Source organism: Aythya marila, assembly GCF_965140915.1.
Source record: "Aythya marila genome assembly, chromosome: 8".
NCBI lineage: Eukaryota > Metazoa > Chordata > Aves > Anseriformes > Anatidae > Aythya > Aythya marila.
This window is the reverse complement of record NC_139049.1, coordinates 24,686,613-24,712,475: the sequence shown is the minus strand read 5'-3', so window position 1 is coordinate 24,712,475 and position 25,863 is coordinate 24,686,613. Positions and strand designations below refer to the sequence as shown.

At 37.4% G+C, this 25,863-nt stretch overlaps 1 protein-coding gene across 3 annotated transcripts in view; it reads left to right on the top strand.

Moving 5' to 3' along the window:
* The first annotated feature begins 641 nt into the window (after nt 1-641).
* The window catches only part of SPATA6 (spermatogenesis associated 6), a 42,545-nt gene continuing 17,323 nt past the window's right edge, over nt 642-25,863 (top strand). The window contains exons 1-10 of one of the 3 annotated variants that reach the window (XM_082766518.1): nt 642-776; nt 5,914-6,051; nt 7,592-7,640; nt 8,562-8,603; nt 9,999-10,120; nt 15,200-15,280; nt 17,443-17,721; nt 19,325-19,412; nt 20,364-20,404; nt 21,343-21,521. In XM_082766518.1, the coding sequence (XP_082622644.1) occupies nt 729-776; nt 5,914-6,051; nt 7,592-7,640; nt 8,562-8,603; nt 9,999-10,120; nt 15,200-15,280; nt 17,443-17,721; nt 19,325-19,412; nt 20,364-20,404; nt 21,343-21,521 (1,067 nt within the window). In that variant the 5' untranslated portion in view covers nt 642-728. Of the gene's footprint in view, nt 777-5,913; nt 6,052-7,591; nt 7,641-8,561; nt 8,604-9,995; nt 10,121-15,199; nt 15,281-17,442; nt 17,722-19,324; nt 19,413-20,363; nt 20,405-21,342; nt 21,522-25,863 lie in introns of all 3 variants that reach the window. The other 2 variants (XM_082766517.1, XM_082766519.1) reach the window with 2 other exon arrangements.

Here is a 25,863-nt window from a genome sequence, read left to right as displayed (position 1 = left end):
AACAAAACACTTTGAGAGTGGTGATTCTTTCCAAAGCACTTAGCACTGTCAGCCTTTGAAATTGTAAAATTAAAATAAGCAAGGCCAGCCACAGGACACACTTGAGCCATTGTCTTCTTTTGGAGGCAATGCCTGATGATTTGCTTCAGCAACTCTACAGCAGAAGATGTAGAGCTTAGTGATATGGTTTAGTGGAGGACTTGTTAGTGTTAGGTCAGAAGTTGGACTCGATGATCTTGAGGTCTCTTCCAACCTAGAAATTCTATGATTCTGTGAAATGGGGCTGTTTTGGTGTAACATGTTTGTGAGCACTCTGGGAACACCTCAGCACCACAGCAGCTGGGGAAGGCCCTGAAGCGGTCACAACCCCGTTAGGGAAGCACCCCGTGAAATCAGCGGGGACAGTGGTGTTTGAGACGAGCTGCACACATCTGACCCAGGCACCTAAACCCAGGTGCAACCCCAGGACTCACCCAGACAAAATTAGTAACAATTAAAAAAAAAAGCTTGGCGCAAAGCACTGTGGGAAGGGGCAGCGGCGCAGGGCACTGTGGGAGCGCCGGGCACGGCCTAAGAGCGGCTCCATGCGGGCGCGGCGCATGCGCGGGGGGAAGGCGGAAGTGCTGCTGTTGCCATGACAACGGCGTCCGGCCTGCGGCGCGCCTGAGGCCCAGCGGGCCGGGAGCCGCCGGACCCCCCCCGGCCCGGCCCGGCTCCCCCCGGCCCCCATGGCACGGAGGGCGCTGCGCTGTGTCCTGCGGTTGGAGATCCGCGAGGTGAGTGCCTGGCCCCAGGAGGAGGAGAAGCCCTGGGGATGCGGGGGGAGCTGCCGGTGAGGGGCCGAGCCCGCAGCAGCTCCGCGGGGAGGCCTCGGGCTCCTCACGGGGGGAGGAGCTGCCTCAGCCCCTGGGGGTGGCCGGCCCGGAGGGGTGCTCAGGCACGGCCTGCTGGGCCGCTCGGCACCCGCTGGCTTGTCGTCCGGGCGTGAGGCCGCCCGGCGGGCCGTGTGCTGCCGCGGTGCCTGGTGCCAAAAGGAGGAGGGGCTGCGGCGCCCCGCGGGAAGTTCAAGTGCAGGCCCGGAAAGTGCACGCTGGGAAACCCACCCGGTTCCCGGTTAATTGACCATCATTGTTCACAAACTTGGAGGGCTGCTCTAAACACAGCTCTGAGTTTCTCAACGTAGGTGGTGAGGGTGTCACCCTAACCGTGTTGCTCTGCTGGGTTTGCATAATGCAGAGGCCTGCTTTTTTCCTGGAAAGCAACAGATACTCTTAATTCTGTTCCTCCACATGTGGGTTTGTGTAACACAAAGACCTGTTTCCTTTTCCTGGAAAGGAGCCGATGTACTTTCTTCTTCTCCTCCTCACATACTAAGAGAGATTACAGGGATGGCGTTCTCCCAGGGCTGGGCTTCTTCACCTGTGGGGCATTTGTTACTCACCCTGCTCTCAGGCCTACAAGTAATAATGGAAGGGGACAGAAAAGAAACCAACACAGATCTCAGTGCCCCTTTCAGCATGTGAGTTGTTGAGCCATGTTCCAACAGCACTATGTAACTTGTATCAGGTAACCCTTTTAATAAGTTATTTAGTCTGCTTTTTTGGACCACTTATTTTGCCTTTTTTTTCCCCATTGAAGCCCTCACTTCATTCCTGTGATGGTTTAAAAACTCTCCAGTCTCTGCTAATACCTTGCTCTTACACTCATGTCAGCACTGGCTTTTTGCTGTTTTTTTCCTTTTTTTTCTTCCCCAGTGTTTGCTCTCTTGATGTGTTTTATGGGCAGCAGTTCTATCGTTTCACAATTCATCTTTACCAGATAAAGAAACCTGATTCTTTCAGTAGTATTTTGTATGGCAGGCTTACCAGTCTTCTGATCACCATAGGGATGGGTGCTACTCTTCCACTTTGAGTTTGCGTTGATCAGGGTTAGAATTGAATTCAGCCTTCCAGATGGGGTCTCACTGTTGCCTTAGATGATGTCAGGAGAGGTCCAAAATTAATCCTTTATATCTCAATGTTAGTCTCTTCACAGCTGCACTGTGGTTATACTGTCATTTATTAACACACTTGCCTTCTCTTCAGCCATCTTTGAAGATGAGCTCCCCGAGTAAAAGAAACTGTTGTTAATACACAGTAGGTGTATCTCATTCCTGTTTCTGATTTTTTTCTATATCTTTTTCTCTACCACTGATGATTTCTGAATTTTAATTGGAAAATTTCGTGAGCATAATCTGACTTCTTGTGCCAGGGTCATTAAAATATTTAAAGACATGGATTGCAGGGTATATGGATGATTGTTTTTCATAATAACTCTCAAACTGATGCTTTCCAGTTTAGCCTATTACTGGTGCTGTTGTTTGCCCAGTTCTGTACCACCTTAGGACTTTCAGACTCCTATCTTCTGCATCGTAAATAATAATTTGTCACATGGCATCATATGATGTTTCTGATATCCAGATAAATCAGATATCCTTTGCCTGGAAAACAGGCTTTCAAGTAAAAGTTGGGTTTTGCTTGACTGGTCTATTTTTATTAAATATGTGCTGCTGGGCTTTTTTTTTTTTTTTCTAGGCATGTTTTTCATCCATATCCTTTGTTCTTTACTTTTGCTTGTTTAAGTATTCTGATTGAGAGGGTTAAAATTTTCCAGGACTTTTTCTGCCTCACATGGGCCTTTCATTTGCTACTTTTCAGTCAGCTGGTGCTATCCTTGTTTTCATAACACAGGTTTTAGTTACATATCCAATGGAGCGAGAAATATTGCGTTCTTTCAGAACCTGGGCTGCAGGTGATTCAGCCTCCCTGTGGCTCCATTACCTAGGCACATTGGATCATTTCCATAATCTTATTCTTTATGTTTTTTCTCCTGTATCTCCTGTATTAAGTATCACAAAAAGCAAGGAAAAATATTCAGTTGTGTTTGGGACATAATTTGTTAATTCTCACATCCTGGTTGATTTCTAATCTTACTTTTTCCTTGTTTGCTTTATTTATGAATAAAGCCCAATCTGTTTGGATTTCTGGTTGGTTTTCCTATTTTTTTCCAATGTTCTGCATATTTCTGTGCCCCCTTGGAAATCCATCCATTCGTGTCAAAAGTTCTGTCATATTCATTTTTCCATTGCTTTAGGATATGTGTTCTAGATTGGTTTTGCTCCTTTTGGCTTAATGAAATTCCAAGGTATTTTTTTCTATCTGAATGCACGAGCTCTTTGGTTTATTTCATTGCTAGCTTTCCTCATTTCTGAAAGGCTGCTCTTCTAAAATTGAAAACCTTAGTTAAAGACCTTATTTGGTTTATCCTGCCATTAATTTAAATTGAATAATTCATGATTGCTCAGACTGAGATTTCATTGTTATTTGTTTTCTGAGACTAATTTTGGTGCCTACCTCTGCTGCTGGCATTTAGATTGCTCATGTAGCAACAGAATGAAATTCACATTATTCTTCATGTCATTGCTACTTGGAGAATTCACAAATGCGGCAGTGAAGTAGGTAAAGCTTTAAGCACTAAGATGAATTAATAGTGTTGTGGATTACTGCCAGGTAAGGAGACTAAAATGGCATCTCTTCACGTTGAGAAGATTATTTTTGCAACTCAAAGACCAAAATGCTATTCTTTATGGAAGCTTGCACTCTACAGAAGTTAATACTGTCTGTTGCCCTTCGTACTGAACTCTCCCTGTGTGGTGGCAATGGGCTTTTAAAAACATTTTTGTGGGGACAGGACCTTTTTCATTGGTTGCAAGTGCATGCTGCAGCTTTAGGACTGAACGTAGAGGAAAAAAAGTTGTATGGAATTGTGATGCAGTGGAATTTTGTTCCTTCCCATGAGAGGAATTCAGTGATTTTTGTGGCAGAATGTGATGTCCCAGCACCAGGGATGGTACATGTTGTCTGTCCTTCTGGCAACTGAAGCAGAGAAGTCTGGGGTAACACTGTCCCAGCCAGTTACCTTCACGAGTAGTCCTGCTCATTGGTTTTAAGATTGGTTAATTGCAGCACTGATATCCATCCTGCTGAGTTGATCCATAGGTAATGCTATTACGATTTTTATAACAGTTCCTCATCCTGCCTGAATGTTTTGCAATCAGGTAAGAACTTAGCTTGTCTCTTAGCTCCATGCACCACATATTGCAAAACGAATTCCATGAACTGCAAGTACATACCTGTCATTCATTTTTGGAGCTTCTTTAAAGTTTCATGAAGATGTAGATTTGGTGTTTTAGCCCAGGCAATGGATTGTGCAGTTTTTCTCCAGGATAATAGAAGAACAAGTTTCTACATGTGCTGATTTGTAAGAACTTCCTTTCTTCTATAGGATAGACAGAATAAATGTCATCCAACTTCTATTTGCAGTTCTATCACACCTGATGTCTTCAAACCTTTCACTTTTCATCTCAGAAAGTAGGCAAATACTGGTTGCCTTCTGTAAGGTGTGAAGTTCCAGCTAAAAAGAATCGTAAATTCAAGGAGAAAAGCCTCAGCCAAGCTAATAGAACTTGTAGTGTGTAGTTCAGGGGATCTTGCCTTGTATGAATGAAATTTCTCTTTCACTCACTTCCATTAACACTTGCACCATGCTGTTTAATGATAGGCATCCTGTTTCAATTGGGATGTCCATTATATGACACTTCTCAGATCTGAAGCCTTAACTTAACGGAGAGGACACTTTTCTTTTTTGTTGCCATGTTGTTGTTCGTTGTTTTTTTTCTTGGATATTTATGACTAGAAACTTTTTTTTTAAGGTTGTACTGTATAGCAATCTACAACACACTACAGATATTTTTGTTATTTTTTTTCACTAGAGGCTGTTTTTTCTGCTGTTTATATAATTTTGGGTTAGATCCATTAACAATGTCTCAAGTAAACATTCATTTGGGAGTAAGAGACGGTAACCAAAGCACTTATTTTAATTCCTGTCACTCTGTTCCTTTGTCTTTCTGCCTTGCAATTGAAAGTCTGAACACTTTCTCTGGCAACCTTATGTTAGAAGAGACAACCTCATTTTTATTATACTGCTATAAAAAGTGAGCAGTAGAACTGAAGTGAAAGGTGACAATTCTTTGGCTGGGTAATAGAATAAAACCATGTGGCTTGGGAAAAATAGCAAATAGTTTTGCAGTGATTTGTGTACATCATTGCAGTAGAAACACAGGTAAGAATGTTTGATGTTCATCAGAGCTTTAAAGGCATACCAACTTCTTACTCAAGGAATAAGAATGGCCCAAAGAAAGTCAAGATATTAGTGGCAATATCTGGTAGCCTAATGACGAGTCTTCCCTGCCTTGAATACACTCCGGGTGGCCAGACTTCGTTTATAAAAATTTGTGTGACTTCCCACAGTAATAGAATAATGTTTGCTTTTTGTCACGTACATATGCAACTGCAAAGTTAATTATAATATTGTGAATAAACTTGTATTTTTTGATGGTTGGTCAGAGCATGGAAATCTAAGCATGTAAATTTACCAGCTTCATTCCCTCAATGGTTAGGCTAAAATTTGATTTTTTTTTTCTCTGCATCATGTAAACTTCATTCTAGATTTCTGTCACTCTTTGTTTAGAATCTGATTTAATCATCAAGGGTCACATCATCGATACTATCATTAAATGCACACACAGACTAACCTGGAATTGGGATACCAGTTTTAGGTTTGGCTGAAGACCAATGGAATGTGTTTACTTACAGTAAGAAGAATTTGGTGGTGGTTATTTTACGATGGTGACAATTTTTCCTTGTCACTCTGTACAAATAGAACTGCTTTAGAAATGTTTCCACTCTAATTCATTGTCACCTGACTCTCAGCAATCAACCATTTCAGCCTTGACCATTGCGTTTTTATCCTGAAAACAGCCATTACTCCTGTAACTAAAGTTCAGTTTTTTTAATGAATGTGTTACTATTACAGATAACTTGCCCTGGAGTGCAGCTGAAAGACAAAGAGGATCTCTATCTCAGCGTCTCTCTGCTTGGGCAGTACAAAAAAACTCAGTGCGTCCCTGCAGCATTTCCACTTTTCTTTCAAGAAAAACTAGTGTTTGAAAAGGTAAGATAGTGTCAACTTCTGATACAAGGCAAATAAAACTCATCCCACACTCACAGAAACTCATTGCAAAACCCCCAAGTGCAAGTAATCACACTGAGGATGGCATAGTATTATAGCTCCTGGTTCTCTTGAGCACAAAGGAGGCATATGCCTCCCTTATCCACACAGTGACTTGAGAAATATGCATACTGAAAATTTATAATATTTTATTTTTAGGTGTTTGCGCATTCTTACACGAACTGGCCTTTTTCAGTGTTTTATTTCCTAGCATGGAAAGAACTAAATTTTGTTTTAAAAACAATGGCAAGGTGTAAAACAAGGGCGGTAAGATATGGGAGAGTCGATTTAATTCAGCAGAAAATAGCATTACAACTCAAGTCTTTTTGGTGACATCTTTCTCCCTTTCAGTTACTTTTTTCATGGTTTGTCACCAGAATTCCCAGGTTAGTACTCTGACCTTATAATTTATAGTTGTTTATCACACATTCTGAGTCCCCACTTGCTTCATTATTAGTACCACAGGGATAATGAAACACAGAATCTTACAGATAGGATCTGGTTTCTTGACTACCTGTGCATAATAATACTTTGCCCTTTCTAGTTCTTTTCTTTTAAGCATCCCCTAGCACTGAAAACCAGACAGAGTAAACATCAGTGATACTCTTGTGATGTAGGTAATATAAAAACAATGATAATTTTGCCAACCACTGAAGAGTAAAAGATAAATAAATAAAAAATAAAAGAACACGATATTTCTTTAAAGGTAAACATCCCACAAACTACTTAAGAGAAATGTAGTGAACACGGTTTTGGCTGTAATTTAAGGGAACTGCGGGACACTAGAACTTAACTGCTTACAGAAGAGCTGAACAAGAAAGCTGAGAATAGTAAGTCTTCTTACAAATAGCTATTGCATAGTTCTAGGTGCTTGTGGGGTAGCAGTACTTCGGTATTTTTGAGTGTTTGGTATGTAGAACGGCAAAGTGATTTACACCACTCCTCACTTAGTGCAGAATTTCAGGGAAGCCTATTACCTGCTTAATATCCTCTGCAACTTTTTTTCAGAAATTCATCTTCTATTCTTTGCCATCTGTTCATATGTGGTTCAGGTTAAAAAAAAAAAAAATAAACTGAACGATACTCTGTACATGAATAGTCACTCCCATGAAAACTAAGCTTAAAGTCATCAGAATTCTAGTGCATCCAGCAATTTACCGTTCTCTCCTGCAATTTTTACAGACAATATTTATCTCTGTTCAACTCTTCATAATGCCTCCTAATTTAAATATGGAGAGGTAACCCTGGAATGGTTAGAAAGCATATGACAAGAACTGCTAGCTTTCAATGAATTTGATTGTGTGCCAAATGATAATTTCAGATTCCTTTCTTTTTCCAACGGGGATAGAACTCTTGGCAACCATCTGAAGCAGGGAAGAATATTGATTTTTATTTTTTTCTTCTTCCCCCAGAGGTCCATCTGGTGATTTTTGACTGTGCTGTTATTTTTATTCATGTATTTATTTATTTATTTATTTTCCAGACATTTGCTGATATAGTTGATCCTGCAGACCTTGTGAAGTTACTGGAATGTAGGTTCTGCTTTTTATGCATATTATGTTGTATGCATTTATGTCATGCTTGTACAGTTTTTAAACATGTTTTGGAGGTTTCAAGTATGTAATAGTTTTATCAAGGATCTGTTCTCTGAAAAGTTAGTGGGTAACCAATGTAGAATATCACATACTAAAAGTATTTAATTTAAAATTTTTTATTACTTTTTTTTTTAAAGCTAGGACACTAGCACTAGTGGTTTTTCAAATTAGATTTGTTGCTAGTGTAGGCATAAGTTCTTGCTGTTTTTTGGATACTACAACTTTACCCAAAATGCTGTTAACTAAGAAAATGCCTCTAGAACATAAAGTATATGCTTTAGAACAGGAGAAGGGGTAAAAGTCCTAATTAGCAGAATGACCAGCTGGTTATTCAGTCAGGTAATGGATTCCTCTGACAACTTACATGATTGTTTTTCAAATAATATAAGCATAAACTTTGATTTTCTTGGTAAAATGATTCTTTTCATATATTCTTTTCAAGAAAATGGTTTGTATCGACAGTAAGCAGTCTTGCCACATGTGGAGTATAATGAGACAGAACTGACCCTGAACTCCAGGAGTATGCTCCCTAATACATGAAGTTATCTGAAAAAGATGTAATAATTGCATCATCTTTAAAAGCTATTTTCAAAGGACAAACGTGGCAGCAGATGGAACTTATCAAGTTCTTAGTCAAATTTAGACTTGTCTTTTGTACTCTGCTAATGCCATTTTGTTCATCTGTAATACTTACACAAGCTGTTCTTAATTTTCTCTTATTGTTGGTGTTGCAGAAATAGCGTGACAGTGTACAGTGCTATTAAGGTTAAATCAGTGAGCATTTCTTTTTTGACAAAAATTATTTCTCATTTTAGTGTGTTTTTTTTAACTAATGAAAAAACTTTTCTTCCTTTCTAGTTGACACAGCAGTACTTGAACTAATACAGCTGGTTCCTCCAGGTATTGTTTCAGTCTCTTCATAAATTATGCAGTTTAATAGGTGAATTTCCATGAGGACATTGCCCATTATAGCACAATCACTTCTTTCAATACACAAACAACATAGAAAGCTCTTCAACAAATAGTCATCTGAATATAAAATGTTAATAGATCAAGAGGATCTCATTCTTGAAGGAGAGTAGTAACTGAATATTGAAATGTACCATATTCAAGCTTAGGAAAGTGATAATATTTTAAAAATGGAAAATAAACTGAAATCACCCAACACATCACGTATTAGCTGCATCACAATTCACTTGTGAAGTGGCTGTCTGTGAAATTTCAGAGTGCATAATCTTGTTCTCAGAATGACACTTTTTTTCCCTTCCATCCTAATGGTGACCACTGGGAAAAATCTTATCCTCACTATAAGTATTACAAGTCTCTTGGGATATGTGATGATAATAAATAGTGATTTGTCACACTTCTGTTATTGGTTTGTGTGATTATAAAAATCTAATTTAATGAAATTCAAGTATTCCCATGAATAATGTAAGTCTGCATTTTATTGGAAATAAAGTCAAGTTTGAAAGAGGACTCATTTGGAAACTGGTATTAAAAACACTCTGTTACTTGTCCTCAGTAGTTTCAAAGAAACAATTGCTTTTCTCAGGTGATGCATGAGTCTATTTATACAAGCAAATGTACTGAATGTGGATTTTTGTGGGAGGGTAAAAGATCTTGTGTAAGTAATTTAATTTCAGGGGTCAGAGGTAGATGTTATACACCCCAACGAAAGCTGGCAGAATGACTGTAATAGCACAACCTAAACTTCTTCATAATATGCAGTCATGGTTTTTCCTTAAATATATATATATTTCCTTAAATATATATATATTTAAGGAGGTTTTTAAAGAAGAAAGTAGCAAACCAGGATACTGAGAGAATCTTGAGGTACTGATTTTAATGTTGCTTGTATTTTCTTCTGACAACAATGCCAGTTTTCAATTTAAGAAGCATCAATATTCTGTAACATGGAAAAAGTTTTTCAGAAGGGATTGGCTACCATTAATAAAACTACTAGTTTCTTCTCTGGCATGGAAGGTAAAGAAGGAAGAAAAATCATTGAAGTAGTTATTGCCATGAGAAAACGTCTGTATCTTAAAGAAGATTGCCTTAACAGCTCTATATTTCTTTAAATAACAGCAAAACATACTTTCAGGCTAAGTTTCTGCACATTTCTGTGCCTGATTTAACTAGATGAGGTTATTTCCTGGAGTTATTTCCTAGCCTTGCTGCTAATTTGTAAAGAACAAAATTTATCTTAGTTTGAATATGTCTTGTGTGTGATGTCTGTACTACTATATTATAGCATTTTCTGTTTCCCAATTAAAGTATATATTTTCTTTTTAGTAGGAGAAATTCTAGCTACTTATGAAGAAAATACAAGAGATTTCCTGTTCCCTGACCCTAAGCTTACCCGTTGGCACCATGGTTTAGATCGTGAGATTTTAATGAAGAGGTCCTCTTCTTTTACAGTGAGTGAATATCTGTGGATTGTATTTATGGTACAGTGTGTTTCACTGGAGAAACCTGTTGAACTTCTTCAAATGAAAAGCGATTTCTTCTGACAGATTTTGCCAGTTCAGGTGTTGAATGTACAAATCCACAGTTGCACTTCAGCGAAGGTATATACATTTTTTTTGAAATGCTTCAAAAAGCGTTTATTGTGGAAAAGTTAGTTTCCAGTTGGCTTGCAGTGTGGTACCGTGACATGTCTCTCTTTCAATTTAATCCATGGTGCAGTTGGTAGATGAAGGGATGCAAGAGAAAAAGAGGGAGACCTTGTACCGACTCCATGGTTCTCGATGGATAAACCACGTAACCCTCGTTTCTTTTTAGCACTTTCAGACCATTTTTTGTACTGTTTAGGACAATGCCAGCCTCTACAAATTTATATAGTGCTATGCCATCTGATCTGTGGGCCTCCCCAACATCTAAAATCACCATTAAAATAGTGAATGAAATTTGGCTTAGTGTTGTATGATTGTTGTTAAGTTCCAGAGCCTGTTCCTCAAGGTCTATCCATAACTTAAATCTACAGTTTTACAAAAGCCTATGATAAATGACAACTAATTGGCAAAATGAGTGCAATGAATTAATGTTATTTTTTTGGAGATATGGGCTCAAGTACATATTAAATGAAATACCCTTTTATAGAGTTTGACTGTTGAACATTAGATATCAGTGGAGTACCTCAGGAAGTCATATCAAGGACGATGGAGGTGATGTAGGAGATGTTCTGGAATTTGTTTCGTGTGTCTTATTTTGGTTAAGTTGTACTAGTGTAGTGGCAGGATGTTTGTATTGGGACTCAGTTCCCTTGTCTGTTGTGATTGGATTAAAAACAAGTTGTGGGGGTGGGAGGAAGGCTGATTAAAGGTCATTGGTATCGTTTAACTGGTATAATCTTTCCCCTGCAACGGCAACCTGGAAATTGCCCTGTCACTTGCAATTAGAAGTGCTAATTTGGTGTGCAATGCTCTGCTGCATTTGAATGAATTCAGGCTATGATTTTATGATATAAAACGTGAGGTTTTACAGCAAGCTTAAGCTGTCCCTGTAAAAAAAAAAAAAAAAAAAAAAAAAAAGCCATTGTTTTTAAGTCATAGTGTCTTTTGTTATTGGTGGCTCAAGGGAGAGAGTGAGACCACAACAGCCTCCATTTAGATGGGTTTTAAGTTACCACAGCTCAGAACCTAGCCTTCAGTACTTCATCCTTGTATCCTGCTGTTTATTTGTTTCTTTTCCATTATTTCATCATTCTTCTCTGGGTGTAACCACACTATTCAACAGTTCAGGGAAGTAAGTGTTAAAAAATATTTATGTCAGTAAAACCACACAAAAAGGATGGCCTTAAATACAAGCTGTTTTCAGTACAGTTCTCTAGATGGCCACAAAAACAGTTGTTCTGGTATTGTGAGCGAGGAGAAATACCTTAAGAAGTTCTTGGTGTTGCAGCTTTATTCTCTTAAACTGAAAGCCTGTTCTGCAGAGCTGCTGCAACAATCATACAGTAAATTTGGATGAATTTTAAGTAAGTCTTCACTGAAGGCGTGCTGGAGTTGTCTGTTATTTTTTCACTGTTATTTTAAAATGGCCTTTTGCTATACGCAGGTCTTGGACAAGAATGTTGACATTTGCTATGTTAGTTACATAAGTGCTTTACATGATTCCTCTATTTTTGAATGGCATCTATATTATAAAAAGTTAGTGAGACATCCAAGATTCCTGTTTTGTCGTATTGTTGCTTATAGAATGGTTTCTTCCTGGTTTTGAAAAAGAAAACAGATAACTTGGTAATAAAATAAAGTGGAATTGCCAAAATGGTTTTAGATATTTTGAAGATTCAGAATAATGAATCTCTAGAAGCAGAGCCATTAGAGCAGTTAGTGTTTTGTTTTTATTGTGTTTTTCTTTTTGTTGGATTAAGTTCTTTAATACAAAATATGTATTTTCTAATAAAAAGGTGTCATCTTTTTATCAGCTGTGAGAAGATGTGGTCAGAATCATTCAGATGTGCAGCTGAATTATAACACTGTAGTAGCTTTCAGATGTTGACTGATGAAAGACAGAAATGTCCTTCTATGTCCTCAGGAGTAGTGTAAATGAAATCCATCTCTGCCCTGAAATGAGGACTGCAGAGAAGCATCAGTTACTCTGTTCCATCTCCATCAAAGAAAATCAGAACAGTTTAAGAAAGGATTTTCACATACTGACCCCATTTTCAGGAATAATAAAGAAGCTGTGTTTGATGGAAGTGGAGGGAGGCTCTCAAAAGTACTTGTGGCTCCTCTCCTTGGTTGTCAAATGGGATAGCAGTAAGGATTTTTACCTCCAGAAGAAGTGCAGTCTCAAATGTCTCCATCTTCTAGTGTTCCCGGAGCTTTACTGGCAAGTACCTCCTGGCAGCACCGTAGCACTGAATGTAAATGCTAAACAAAAGGCAAAGTGTTAAACAAGATCCTGAAAACCAAAATTGCTCATGTTATTTCTATGCTGGTCAAGTTGTGTTCTTCCTGCATTAAAAACTTATTTATGGCTAGCTGAGATGTTGAGTATTTTTGACTGACAGCTGTGCTTCAGAGGCACTTTGCTTCCCAATAAATTTGTCTTTTATTTAAAAAAAAAAAAAAAAAAAAGAGGTAGCAACAGCAAGGTTACGGTTGTGGAGTTCAGATAGCAGTGTTAATCAGACACTGCTTGTCACTGCCTAATCTGCCAGTTGGAAGGAATCCCAAGTTGAGAGGATCAGAACTCCTCCAGAAATCTGGCACTTGGCTGATAATGTCTCTGGCTAAATGTCTTATGAGGCTTACAAACACAATACGCGTACAAGACATGCCTCGAGTTATCTCTCCTGGTCCAGTGCTGCCCAGCTGAGGCTTTTGCTGGCTCTTCTGTATTTCTCTGCAACCCTTGCCTTTCAGAATATGTTTATGCCTCAACTGGTGGTGACTTCTTACAGACATTCTTATCTCCATTCCCCACCTTCATGCAGTATTTGCTATGTAACTTAAAACATTTTCTTTTCAGTTCCTCTATCTTTCACTAGCATAACAATATAAGACCTTCTACTATGTACATATATACTTTTTAAGCTATGGACTTGTCTTTGTGCTCCTTACAGTTAAAAGCACTTAACCAAGTTGCAAAGCAGACTTAATCTCCTAAATATAAACTGCTTTTACAGTTTTCCTATGACCAAGTTAATAGTATATCCATGTCACATTTGTTTAATGACTGGTGCAGAAGGACTGATAAGTCTGCTGAGGGCTGCAAGCACCACTAAGCCGGTGGCAGAGGAACACATGCCCAAAACTTTCTAGCTGGACTTTCATTTACAGACATGTTTGGGGCTATGGAACAGCCTTTGCGTATAATATCTTTCAGCAATTCCCAGTTTGGGAGTTGTAGAAAACCTTTTGTTTTTTGTTAGCTACATTACCTAGTTAGCATAAGTTACCTATCCACTCCTGTATGTGAGAGTGCTATTTTGTATTTCTTCTTCACAAACCATTTCTTTGAAGAAACCACAGTTTTATGTGATTTTTTAATTAGAAGCATGTAACAAGTCTCTATTCATTCTCATTCTCTGTAAGAGACAAGCAGTAGGTGCTCTGTTGCTTTTTATAGAAGACTTACTAATTCTGATGTGTCCTTTTTTTAAACTGTTGATAACACTTGACAATTCATTAGTAGTAAAAATGAGTTGATTAAAGACGATCAGCTTTAAAATCTCTTTTAAATGCCGTAACTTGACTTGATTGAATCCTGGACTCTGCTAATTGATGTGACTGAGCTTTCTTGGCATTTTTGTCATTTTATTTCCATAATCTAACCTGAAACTTAGATCATATTCTCTTATGGGAAATCAGTGTGTGTTTAGACAGGTGGTAGGGAATAGTTTGGTTTAGTAGTAGCCTTCAAACATGAAGTTCCTGCTAATTCTCAAGTGTGGGATAGGGTCGCTAAAGGACTGTCCCCTTTCTTTGTTTCTCTGTAATTTTGTGAGTTCAGATGAAAAAATGCCCCTGTGCACAGGTGCATGGGGACGTGCAGCAAGTTCTCATTGTGTTGAATGAAGAGCGGGGTGGGAAGTTCTAGGGAGACTTAAATTCCCCTTTGTTTCTACAGAGCTGTGCAAGAGGTGCATAGATGATTCTTGCTTCTTTCTAGAATGCATGGCCTTTAGTTCTTATCTGTGCTTCTCAGTGTTGCTGCTTTGGGACGTAACACTTGTGTGTCAAAATCTCTGCTATTTTTGCCTAATAAATTTTGTATGCATTAGCCAATTCTAGGCAAATTTAGCAGGAAGTAGGGCTCTCAAAGGTATTACATACCTTTATATGGCTGCAGTAAAAGATGAGTTCAACAGACTATTAGCCATAAAAAGGCACGGGGACCTGCTGGCCCATTAGTACATATGTGCCAGTTGACCAGGAGGTTGGATCCCACAGAATCTAAACTGTTCAAACTAGGGCTGTCTCTTGTCAGCCATGAGTTTAAGAAAGGATTAAAAAGAAGTAGAACATGGGAGAAAATCCAGAGAAATCAGACTTTGCCCTGAAGGTTACAGAAAAAAGGAGATTCTTAATGGTACTTTTACAAATGATTAATTATTTTTTAACTAATTTTCAAAATCTTTTTACAAAAAAAAATGCACAGTTGAGGCTATTTATAAATAACTTTCCAAAGTTAGCAATAACGAAACTTCTAGAGCGTGACTGGAATTTTTATTGATGCTATATAGCATGGCATGAAAAATTTTTAAAAGTGCTTTTGACAAAGAAATGTATTGAAATAAAAGTCAGACCTTAATTGTTGTACAAAAGCAATATAATCATCTGTAATTGAATTGTCAGAAATGCAAATGTTAGCATCTTGACATTTACCATTGCTGTTCTGTCTTTTCTAATTATCTTTATTAAAGGCTGAAATTAACAAAGGAAATGGCTGAAAATTAGGAATGGTTTGTTACATTAGGTGACATTTACTACTTTGATACCCTTTATCTCGAGTTGGAGCTTGATGTTCAATTATTGTCTCTTTTCTAGGGAATTGCACCAAAATTGAGATTTTCTACGAGCTCCCTTATTACAGAAAGTCTGTTAAGCTCAGGAAGGAGTCACATACAGGTTAGCATAATTTAATTGTTTGCAATTTAATTTCTAGATTTAATATTGATAGCCTTAGTTCCAATTTTTGCATGTGCTGTTCACTTCGAACTTTTCTCATTCTTTTGTTGTGGTTAAAGCAGTTGTCATGGGTGCTTGACAACTTGATTAAATTTTTAATCAAGTATGAGTAAAGAGTGGGTTTGGTGCATGACAGTAAATGTTGAGAGTTCCCTGAATCTGAAACAATTATCAGCTGCTATGTTCTATGATCAGCTGAAGTGTCAATCCCTGGTGCATTTGTAGGTGGGAAGATGCCTCCTTACCATTTCTCACTGACACTTAAAATTAAGATGGGACAATGAAAGCTAGGTGAAGTCAGAGAAGGTACGTTATCAAAAACAAACCAATTGATTTAATTGTTTTTCATAACAATATCAGTAACAGCAATGGAAATGAAGATTTCTATTGAAAAGGCTTCACCAATATTAATCAGGAAATGCTTCTTCTGCAATGGGTGAAGTTAAAGGCAAAGTAGCTGAAGAGACTGGGGAAAAGAAAACACTCTGCATTTGTTCATTTGGTAGCGCTGTTTTCTGGTCTCACTGGTTTGTGTTTTTGTTGGGTTTCCTGGGACAGGCTGTCACACAAAGTCACTGTCACTAGATTATTGAGAAATTGTGCAGTATCGTGAAAGTGGAATGGTTGTTAGGAAGGTATATGTGCAAAAAGCACTAGGTGACTTTGACCTGTTTGTGGCATTGCTAATTACTAAGAAGTTTATTCCAATTTTATCAAAAGAAATATATTGAGACACTTAAAGGATTGAAAAAATCAGTGAAAATTGGCACTGACAGAAAACTAACCTTGTTGAAGGTAAAGGGCAGCTTGATTGAAAACTAAAAAGTGTCCTTAAAAGTATTTAATGTTACAAGGGGCACATCAAATTTGCATGTATTGCAGTGAAGTTATAGAGAATAAGCCAGAAAAAGCACAGTTTACTTCTGTTGAAATTAATCTCTGAGAACTAGGTCCATTTTTGTTTGGACTGGTTTCATACTCTGGCTCACTACTAGCTGCAGAAGTGTTGGTACAGGCATGAGAAAGACAGTGGAGTGAACTGCCACTGTGATGCCAGATTTAAACTATGTTGATCAAAAAAAAAAAACCACACAACTTCATCATTAGATGAGAAGGAAAGACACAAAGGCAATGTTTGGACATGGACACTTTGCTCCTGGGTTATTCTGAACTGAGGCAGTACAAGCAGCATTCAAATTTAAGAGTAGTGTCAGTTTCCTCAAGCTTGAAAAGGAATTTCTAACCAAAAACAAAACAAAAGAAAAAACTCTCTTGCTGTTCTCTTATTTTTGAGCTTTTATAACATGGGATTTGGGGCAAACTCTCACCAAAAAGCCTAATTACCCGTATTGTGGTATGTTAAAACATGCTGCTACGAAGTAGTCTACTAAGAGTTGCATAGTCTAGAGTTCCTTGACCTATAAAGCTTCTAGAGTAATTGCAAGTTCATTTAATTACAAGAATTAAAAAGGAATGATGATGTATTTCAAGCAAAACTTCAATATTTGACTGAGTTTCCCAGAATTTGTTCTCCAGCTTTCCCTTATTCTGCTGTATGTGGGTATTTGAAAAACAGTACCAACTCAGAGATAAACTTTTAAGGCAATATTTGATAATGGTGTGATTTTATAAATCTTGGTTTAAAAGAAAAAATGCATATTTTGGATGTAAACTGCCATCCTGAGCAATAAACAGCTATTTTGCCACCCCTTTTGCAAAAGTATTCACGTCATTTAAGACAGTCTTTTAAGCAGGTAAAGTTGGTTTTAAATGAACTTGCTACCAAATTCGGTTGTTTTTGTTTTTGTTTTTTACAGTCTCTATATACTAACCCTGTGAGCAAGTTAATTGAGTAATTATTAGACACTTCAACATTGCTACATGTTGGAATTTAAGGTTGTTTGAAACTTTTTTGATTTTAGACGAAATGGTAAATACAGTGTTGCTTTTTTATATTGCTGTTTGATTATAGTTTTCTGAGAGGAACTTCAGCTGACATAGCATCTATTTCTGTTAAAATTATTAGTTCCCTGTTTCTGTTATTGTCAGAGGTCTTTGTTCTGCATGCTGTCAAACCAGGTAATTTCTCTTTTTCCCTTTAGGATGATTTGAATTGGGTGCATCACTCAACCCCAAATGGAAAATTGCAAACAAAGTTGCCAAAGAAAATCACACTTTCACCTGAGAAAAGCAGGCACAGCATAGTGACAAAGAACTACGAGCAGCCTACAATAGCTTCTAAGTCACGTTCTCCATCTCCATACACAAAAAGACGAATGTGTGAGCTATCAGAAGAAGCCAGGCAACGATTGGCCCATTTAAACCTTGGTCCTTATGAATTCAGAAGAGAAACTGATAAACCTCCATTTGTAGTTAGACGGGTTTGTATTTTCTACAAAGTGCTTCTAGCTTAAGCTGTGATCAAATATTGTTCTTTCACTAAATACTGCTCCAAAAATTCATTCATCTCTCAGTTTAGATAAATAGTTTTTCCTCTCTTTACTAGTCTGTCATATGGTGATTTAAATATAAAATTAACTAAAATAAAATTTCTTTTATCTGTGTTAGTAACAGACAAAGATCAAATTCTTTCATGAATATCTTGGTTAAATTCTCTGAGGCCCCATTTCTTTTTCTTCCAGTGCACTAGACAGGATAATAGCTGTATAAATTCAACTTGGAAGTAATTGATATTAGTATTAAAAAATCCTGAATAAGATTTTAAAGAAAGAGTGTCTAGTCACATTATGAACATTTACACTACCTCTCTTTATACTTTGTTGGCATCCTATGATCTTTGAAACACTTCCTTTGCTCAAAGCTAAATCTCTAGTACTTTGCTTACAGCTGATAACCACCTGCATTTAGCACCTGCATGAGAAATTTTTACTAAATGTATGTAGAAAAATCATTCTGAAATTAAGTAGTTATTTACATAAACTGAGTAAAGCACTTTAAAAACTAGGGGTCCTGATTGCTCAGACTCTTGGATGATCATTTTCTCCAATAAATTGTTTTTATCTTATTTTTTGTTACAATTGCAACAATTCTCTATTTCTTAGAATACCTCTTAGAATGTGTAGGGGCAGAGATGGAGTTGTTCTGACTCTGTGCTGTGACATTATGATTTGTCTACAATTTTGGACACTTGTCACAGCCGTTGAGTATTTAATTCAATTTGGTCCTCACATTATTTCATTTTTCTAGTTCATGTGCAGATAGTAACGGCTTGTCAAATTCTAGAATTCGTCCTCGAGTTTTCTTCTACTTGTAGGTACCTTTTTAGAAATTCAGATTAACCTTAATAAGCCATTAATTATTCATCAACCTACTGTTTCTCTCTCAGATATTTTTCTTTTAACTCCTGTTAATCAATTCTTCTGGTTTTTGATCTATAGGTGAAGTTCACAGTTTAATTACAGCACCTGTAAACACTCATTATTGATTTTGGTTGCTCTGTTATGTCTGTACAAAAAGGAAAAAACTTGTCTCTTAATGTACCATATCCTGACTGTTGTAGCATTCTCAATCTAGAAAGGCCACTTTTAGGGCATCTCAACTGCTCAGATCTCTTTTGACTTGGAGATCTTGCGTTGCATGAAGATTAAAATTAAATTATGTTAAAGTGTAACTTTTCTAATTAGGAAGAGTAGCACTTTGAGATCTGAACTGTTTGGAATAAATATGTGATATCAAGTACTATTTAAAACATTATAGACCTTTATAGATGAAGGAAAAACTGCATTTTTTCCTTTTGAACAACATGACATTGAGCGTTCTGGACCTTTCTAGCACTGTTTGTGTATGTGAGATAATGCTTATTGTATAACATGAACAAAATGTTATGAAAATATTTTAAAATAGTATTTGATTAAGAATACATGGCTTCAGAAAGCATGTGCTCTTTTAAATGTAAATAATGCAAAATACATGTATAGATCAAAATGTCTGATACTGTACATTTTAACAGTAGTTTTGCTCCAGGTAGAACGACAAAGTCCTGGTATTGATCTTCATGCCTGTTGTACCCTGAGAGAAAGTACAGTGGGAGCCTGGTCCACGGTAACGCATGGTCAGTATTTAGTACTATATCTCTAATTAAAGCTTTTCCTTTCTCCAGTAGATTAGTAGGTTTTTGATTTTGTTTTTTTTTAGTCTTTTACATTTTGTAATGGGGAAAAAACTGTTCCTTCTTCTTAGGAATAGTAAGAATAGTGAATAATCCTACTGCTGCAAAAGCAGGTTTTACATATTCCTTTACCTTGTGAAACTTGGAACATAGTTCTACATGATTAAAAAAAAAAAAAAAAGCAGGAGCAGAAAATACCGAAGTCCAGGCAGATGCTCTGTTCCACTTCACCTGTTTTGATTAGTTGCACAGAGAGGAGCAAATCTGCACCTCAGTCAGTGGGTGTGTTGGTCAGGCTTGGAGTATTGATTGTTTTGAAGTTCATGGGCTTACGTTACTCCAAAAATGAATAATGTTTCTATTGGCAATATTTGTGAGTAGTGGATCAGCGACATGCAATTATTAGTGATCATCCAGGATACACTTGTGTATAGGCTTTGACACTCATTGATAGCAGTAACTGAGGGTTTTATTAAGGGTACAGGACAAGAAAAGGAAGTATGCTAACGTTTGATTTTACTGCACGTGTATAGCAGTATGGAGATTTTAATGAGTCTCATCAGTATTTATTTGCTTTGTCTCATTTTTATTGTGCCTCCTATAATTATGAATAGTTGTGTAGCAAATCGTTTTGAACTTATTTTACATTTGATCTCTGCAGTAGCACTGGGTGTAGGATTTTAAAGGCTTCACATTCCCTTTGGGGTTATACCTATCAATCTGTATCAGCTAGATAATGTAACAGACCTATTATCATCTGGTACCATTATGTACTCACAAAATGAGTTGGTGGTCTTTGGCTAGTGGTTAGGAGGATGAAGTCTACCTCACTGCTAGTATCTGGATAGTTGAATGATCACCTTCTTCTGGGATACATCTTTTTTCTTTCTCCAGATCCTTCTCTTCTCGGCAGCTACAAACCCAAGAGAGCCAAAGTGAGTATTCTGAGATGCTATTGTTTACAAACTGTTTTTCTGGGGAAGCCCTGAGTGAGAAGAATTGTCCTATATGTAGGTATTTTTGAAACTTTATCTACTGTACTATCAAACACAAGACAAAGGACATTTAAAATCTGGCATAACTCAGTTTAGCTCTGCTGATGGATTATTTACAAATACAAATGTGAAACTTTAATGCTCTAAGATATCCATGCCTATAGGTACCAGACTTACTTTTCCTTGCTATTAAGGCTTGTGACAAGACTGTAGAAGAGGCTTTAAAGGCAGCTTACAATTCCCTTCATGGTCATTCTGAGAGGAAACTTTTTCAGAGGAGTATACAAAAGTAGCACTAGTATAAATGGCAAGCCACTGTTCTGTCATTCCACCTTTGTTTTTAAGGTACTAGCTGCTTTGTGTGTTAAGTGAATCTGAAGATAATGTCAGAGTACTTTTGTATTTGTTGTAAAATAAGGTAACCTATGGAGACTTTTCAGGTTAAGAGGAGTTATGAAAAGAGTACCTAGTATAGTGAAGAGTGAGTAGAAGATTAATAGGTAGGCCTGAGTTTTCCGTGGAGGAAAAAGCAGTTGTGAGAAAAATATTTCTAAGAACAAGGGGTCGCAGACTGGGGAGAGGTCTGAGATTTGTGTGGTTTAAACTCCCAGGCATCGCTGACTCTGGTCCTGGGAGAGGTGGGCCTTCAAACTGTGCAGTCAGAAAAAGGTGATAAAAGGCCTGTTACGCTGACTTGGCCATAATATGGTTTGTGAAATGGGTATCTGTGCTATTCCCCAGCAGGTAGATATTCTTGCATATATGGGAAGTGTGTAACGCTTTGGTTTTAAATACAAAATTGTACCTCTTGATACTCAAATAAATTTTAGCAAGGCTTGTTGGTGTCTTTTCATATTTTTCCCTTGTTGTTTTAACAGGCAAAATCTACTCATGGAAAAGACTGTGACAGCTCGTCTGATGTTTGTAATGAGGATGTGATCTTGGGTCCACCTAACAGACAGTCCCTTTCTGCTGGTTCATTAGTGCATTCAGCACCTTCAGCATTTCAGAAGCATTCTCCAAGTTCGGTGCTAAATCGATCTTCTCTAAGGGAAAGGTAATGACTTGTTTTTGCTTGTGAAATTCTGGAATCATTAACCAGAGCAGATGATAACAGTATTGCATGACTATAGGTTTTATGTTTGGAGGATACAGGCTGAAGAGACAGAAAATCTTTCCCCATCAACTATCTTGTTGTTTGACTTTTCCTCAGTAGCTGTGTCTGCCATCACTTCTCTGCTTCATGAATACAAAATGAATAATATGGCAATGAGAAGGATCTTTGACATCTGTTGCTAACATTCTCTGAAACAATGAAGCCCCAGGTTTTGTGCCCCCCTATGTCCATCACATCTAAAACAGAATATTTAAATAAATAATTACCGTTTAAGTGGGAGTTAGACTATCAGGAATATAAATATAGATGTTCATCAAGCAGGATGTTTTGGAGGCATTTGGAAACCTTTTTCCCTTCTGTCTTGCTTACCCTACTGTTTGTAAGTATATATTTGTGGCTGTTCTGTAGTCAGATGTGTGATCCATTTTAGTAACATGCTTGGACTAGCTTTAATATAGGCAGTGTATTATTTTCTAATCTTGCTGTTCTATTGACATCCTAGTATTTTTGTTTCTTTTAAGCTGAAGCATGGGCCTCTGTAGCAATTCTATGTATATTAATTTCTATATATTTATTTTCCCCTTTTTAGTCCTCCACTGACAGCTTCTAATATCCCATAGTTTGCTGGATTCCAATCCTGAGGTTAATATTTTGGGCAAGTATAGCTGTTACAGTGTCTCATGAGGGTGGCACAGAAGAAATGTGAACAAGCAACAGCTTTTTCATGCTTAAGTCCTCTAATCCTTCAAGGAGAGTACTCCCTACTTCCCACTGAGTAGAATGTGACCTTGGTGCATGATGTTCTACTGTACATTCAGCTTAATAAGTTACTGGTTGGCTTTCTGATAGCAGTAAAGTTGTATACAAAGCTGGGCCTGAATAACAAAGTACATAAAATAACTTGAAGAATCTGAGAATTGAACTGATGTGCTGTCCTAAATTCTGAAGTGTTTCTCTGAGGAGAAACTACTTGGAGACTTACTTTGGCAGCTAGTTCACACTTGTTCCAGGCTCTTTCCTCCTTGTTGCTATTGGTACCTCACTTAGTGAATGCTCAAAGGGTGCATTTTGTAGCCTACACACGACCTAATGCTTTTTTTTTTTCCAAAATGGAGAAACTGTCTGTTTTCTCTTTAAAAAGAAAAATGACAGATGGCAGGGGGCATTGAATTTTTAATACCCATAAAGATTAAGTTGGTGTTTTAACATCATCTGCTTGAAAACTGGCTTGTTTGTTGTTCTGTGTAATAGTGTTTCTAGTGAACTGTTATGTAGAGATTAGGATGTCTGGAATTTTGAGGAGGGTTTTTCTTGTCATGTTGTCTACCTTCCCTCTGTCATTGTGCATTAGTTGTCCATGTCTGGGAAAGAGGTTGTAATGGTGATTTTTTTCTTTAATGTGGTATGAATCATTTTTTTTAATTTAAATTCACTATCTTTAAAGCTGACAGAGTCCTTTGTATTGATAGCAAAAAGTATTGTGTGCCATGAGCTGCTGTTACATGCATAGTAACTTAGTCATCTGCCAAATAATCGTAATGTCTGAACGTTCTTGCTTTTTCTCATTACCAGCCCCTCTCCAGAAGAAATTTGTGATCTTGTGAAGTTGTTTTTTCTTATTAGAACAAATGCTCTCAGCTCTCCAAGGATGTAACATCTTTTTATGTGAGCATTTACTTTTGTCATCAAAAAAAAAAAATCAAAATAAGGAAGTAAAGGGCATAGTCTAAAAAATTTGATCTTTGTGTCCATGCTCCTGAGATAACGATGGATTTAGCTGACTGTATACAGAGACTTGTATCTGGAATGACAAGCAAGGATCAGAGGTCAGTGTTTGGAAATGCATGCAAATATTGCTGTTCAGATCATAGAAATACAGAGAAAATCAGTACTACTGAAACTATAGCAGTGTTAGTATATTTGTGAGAATAGTCTTATGTCAAAGTGATTTGGAGTTTATTTCCTCAATTTTATTTTGAATTACAAAGACAAAAAGCTTAGCATACACAAGCTATTTTTTAACACTGATCAATCCATAGTATAAAACTTAACTCCACACCCCGACCTTTATTTCCTTTTTTTTCTCCTCTGTTTTTAAAAGGAAGTGATATGGAGTTGGTGTCTGCCATCTTGGGAGTGCTTCCCCAGAACACTGCTGAATAGTCGCTAAGTCATTACAATACCTTTCAGTGATACAGAAATTGGGATCTTGCATAAGGTCTTGTGAACGCTTCTGAATCATTTGTAGCAGTTTCCATTCCCTTTCTGTGAGCCTGCTAGAGAGATCGCAAGCCAATCCTCTTGCCTCTTCCATTGGATTTGAACGAGAAGTAAAACTAAAACAGTTCTATTGTTGGCCAAGGCAGCAAGGTTTTGAATATTTATTTTTCATATTTTATTTTTACATTTTTTATGCATGTCACCTAAGGAAATCATTTAGTGTTGCAAACTGACTGTAGACAGAGTGATGCAGCTGTGCAATTACATTTCCTATTTGATTCTACCTCCTCTGCAGAGCAATGATGCATGTGTGCTCTTTAGTTCCTGTCCATGACGTCTGCCAGCTTCAGTCAATGCAGTTAATGTTGCTTGCCCCCATAGACTGCTTGGTTGTGCATAAATAAGTATCCTATATGCTTTGTGGAAGAGCATTAGGGCTGTGTTCTCTCAATGCTGTTGTAGGAAAGGAAAAATCAACTTCAGTCCTTGTTTTCATAGTGCATGTATATCCTTATGCACCCCTAGAAGAGATGGTGTTTTTCTTAGGGACTTCCCTGCAGCAATGAAATCTGCAGTAAAATACAAAGCTGAAGTCATCTTCCTGTAAAGAAAGGAAACAGTGAAGTGGATTCTGTAAGCTAATGGCAGAAGTCCTCTAATGGAGCATCTCTGCTGGCACAAGAGAAATCCTATTCACAAGAGACTACTCCAGTCAGAGCAGTATTTGACCATTTCTGTTATGTTGAGACGCAAAGCTACTTGTGTGTTTGGGATCAGTGGGTTCTTTTTCCTACCCTGGACATGGCAGGCTTTTGATTTTAGTTTTTATTACTGATTTGAAGAGTGAATACGCTCCTAGAGTGAAGTCCATCCCAATGTCTTTTTAATGTTCTCCTGGTTGTACTGCTGAAATGTGATCTTACCTCCTATAAAATTTAACAAAAATCTAAGTTCTGTTTCAAGTAAGACAGGGTAACTGTGAATCAGGTACCCTTCTGTAATATCCTTGTTGTTTTAATACCATCTTTTTGTATTATCTTTTTCCAAGTACTAGGGAAATATCAGCATGAAGTTAGATATTACTATTGAAAGACTAAATTCTACAGAAAGTCCTTGAAAATTCCAGTTATCAGAAGCTTTGGCTTCAAAGATCTTGAGATGTCACTCGAGGATCTTGGCTACTGCTACTAGTTCTGTTGCATAGCAAAATCCAGACCACAGGTAGTTCACCTAATATTTTAGAAAGTGGAATGCATCCAAAGACAGGGTTAACATTTGTGAGAATGCACGTTTAAGTTCTGAGAACTTCCAGCAATAAAGTGGAACATAAAAAAAAAAAAAAAAAAATCAGCCTTTTCAGAAAAAGGCTTGCTCTAGGGAGAAACTGCAACTAGGTTTCCTATCCTGTTTTAGCTATTTAAATCTAATTATTTTGGAAATTTTGGAATTTCATGTGGTCGTAAGATGATTTTTTGAATCTTCTGTCTTTATCGTTCTCACCTCTTGAGGAAGTTTACTTTTTTGCCTTCTCTAAGCTGATCTCTGGAAGCAGCACTTGAAGATCAGTTACTTCGTGTCATGTTCTGCAGTAGTGCGTAAGCCTCATTTTGTATTTTTGACCAGCTTCTCTACTATTTGTCATCTTCATTGGTTGATTTTGCAGCAGCAGTAGGTAAATTTGAAAGTGATTGCTGTCAAAGCCTTTTTGTGTATAAATGAATAAATTTAGAGAAGATAGCATAATCTGAAAGCTTCCAAAGAGTACAAGAAAGTGCTGACCAGTTCTGACATGCCAAATGTTTAGTACAAGAATGACTTGAACATCTGTTGAGGAACTACTCAGATATTGGGCCTTCCTTGAAATCTCAGAAGCTTTCTACCCCTTGGGATTCATGATATATGTGAGGATGATTTATTCTGCCTTAGTTTTAAGGGCTAGGTATAAAATTTAGGGGGAGAAAAGAAAGCATTTGTGAATTTTGAAACTCTTCGCTGCAAATGTCCGTAGTGCTTTAAGGCCTACCAGTAAACAGGGCTTTTGAATATAAGAGAAACTATTTAA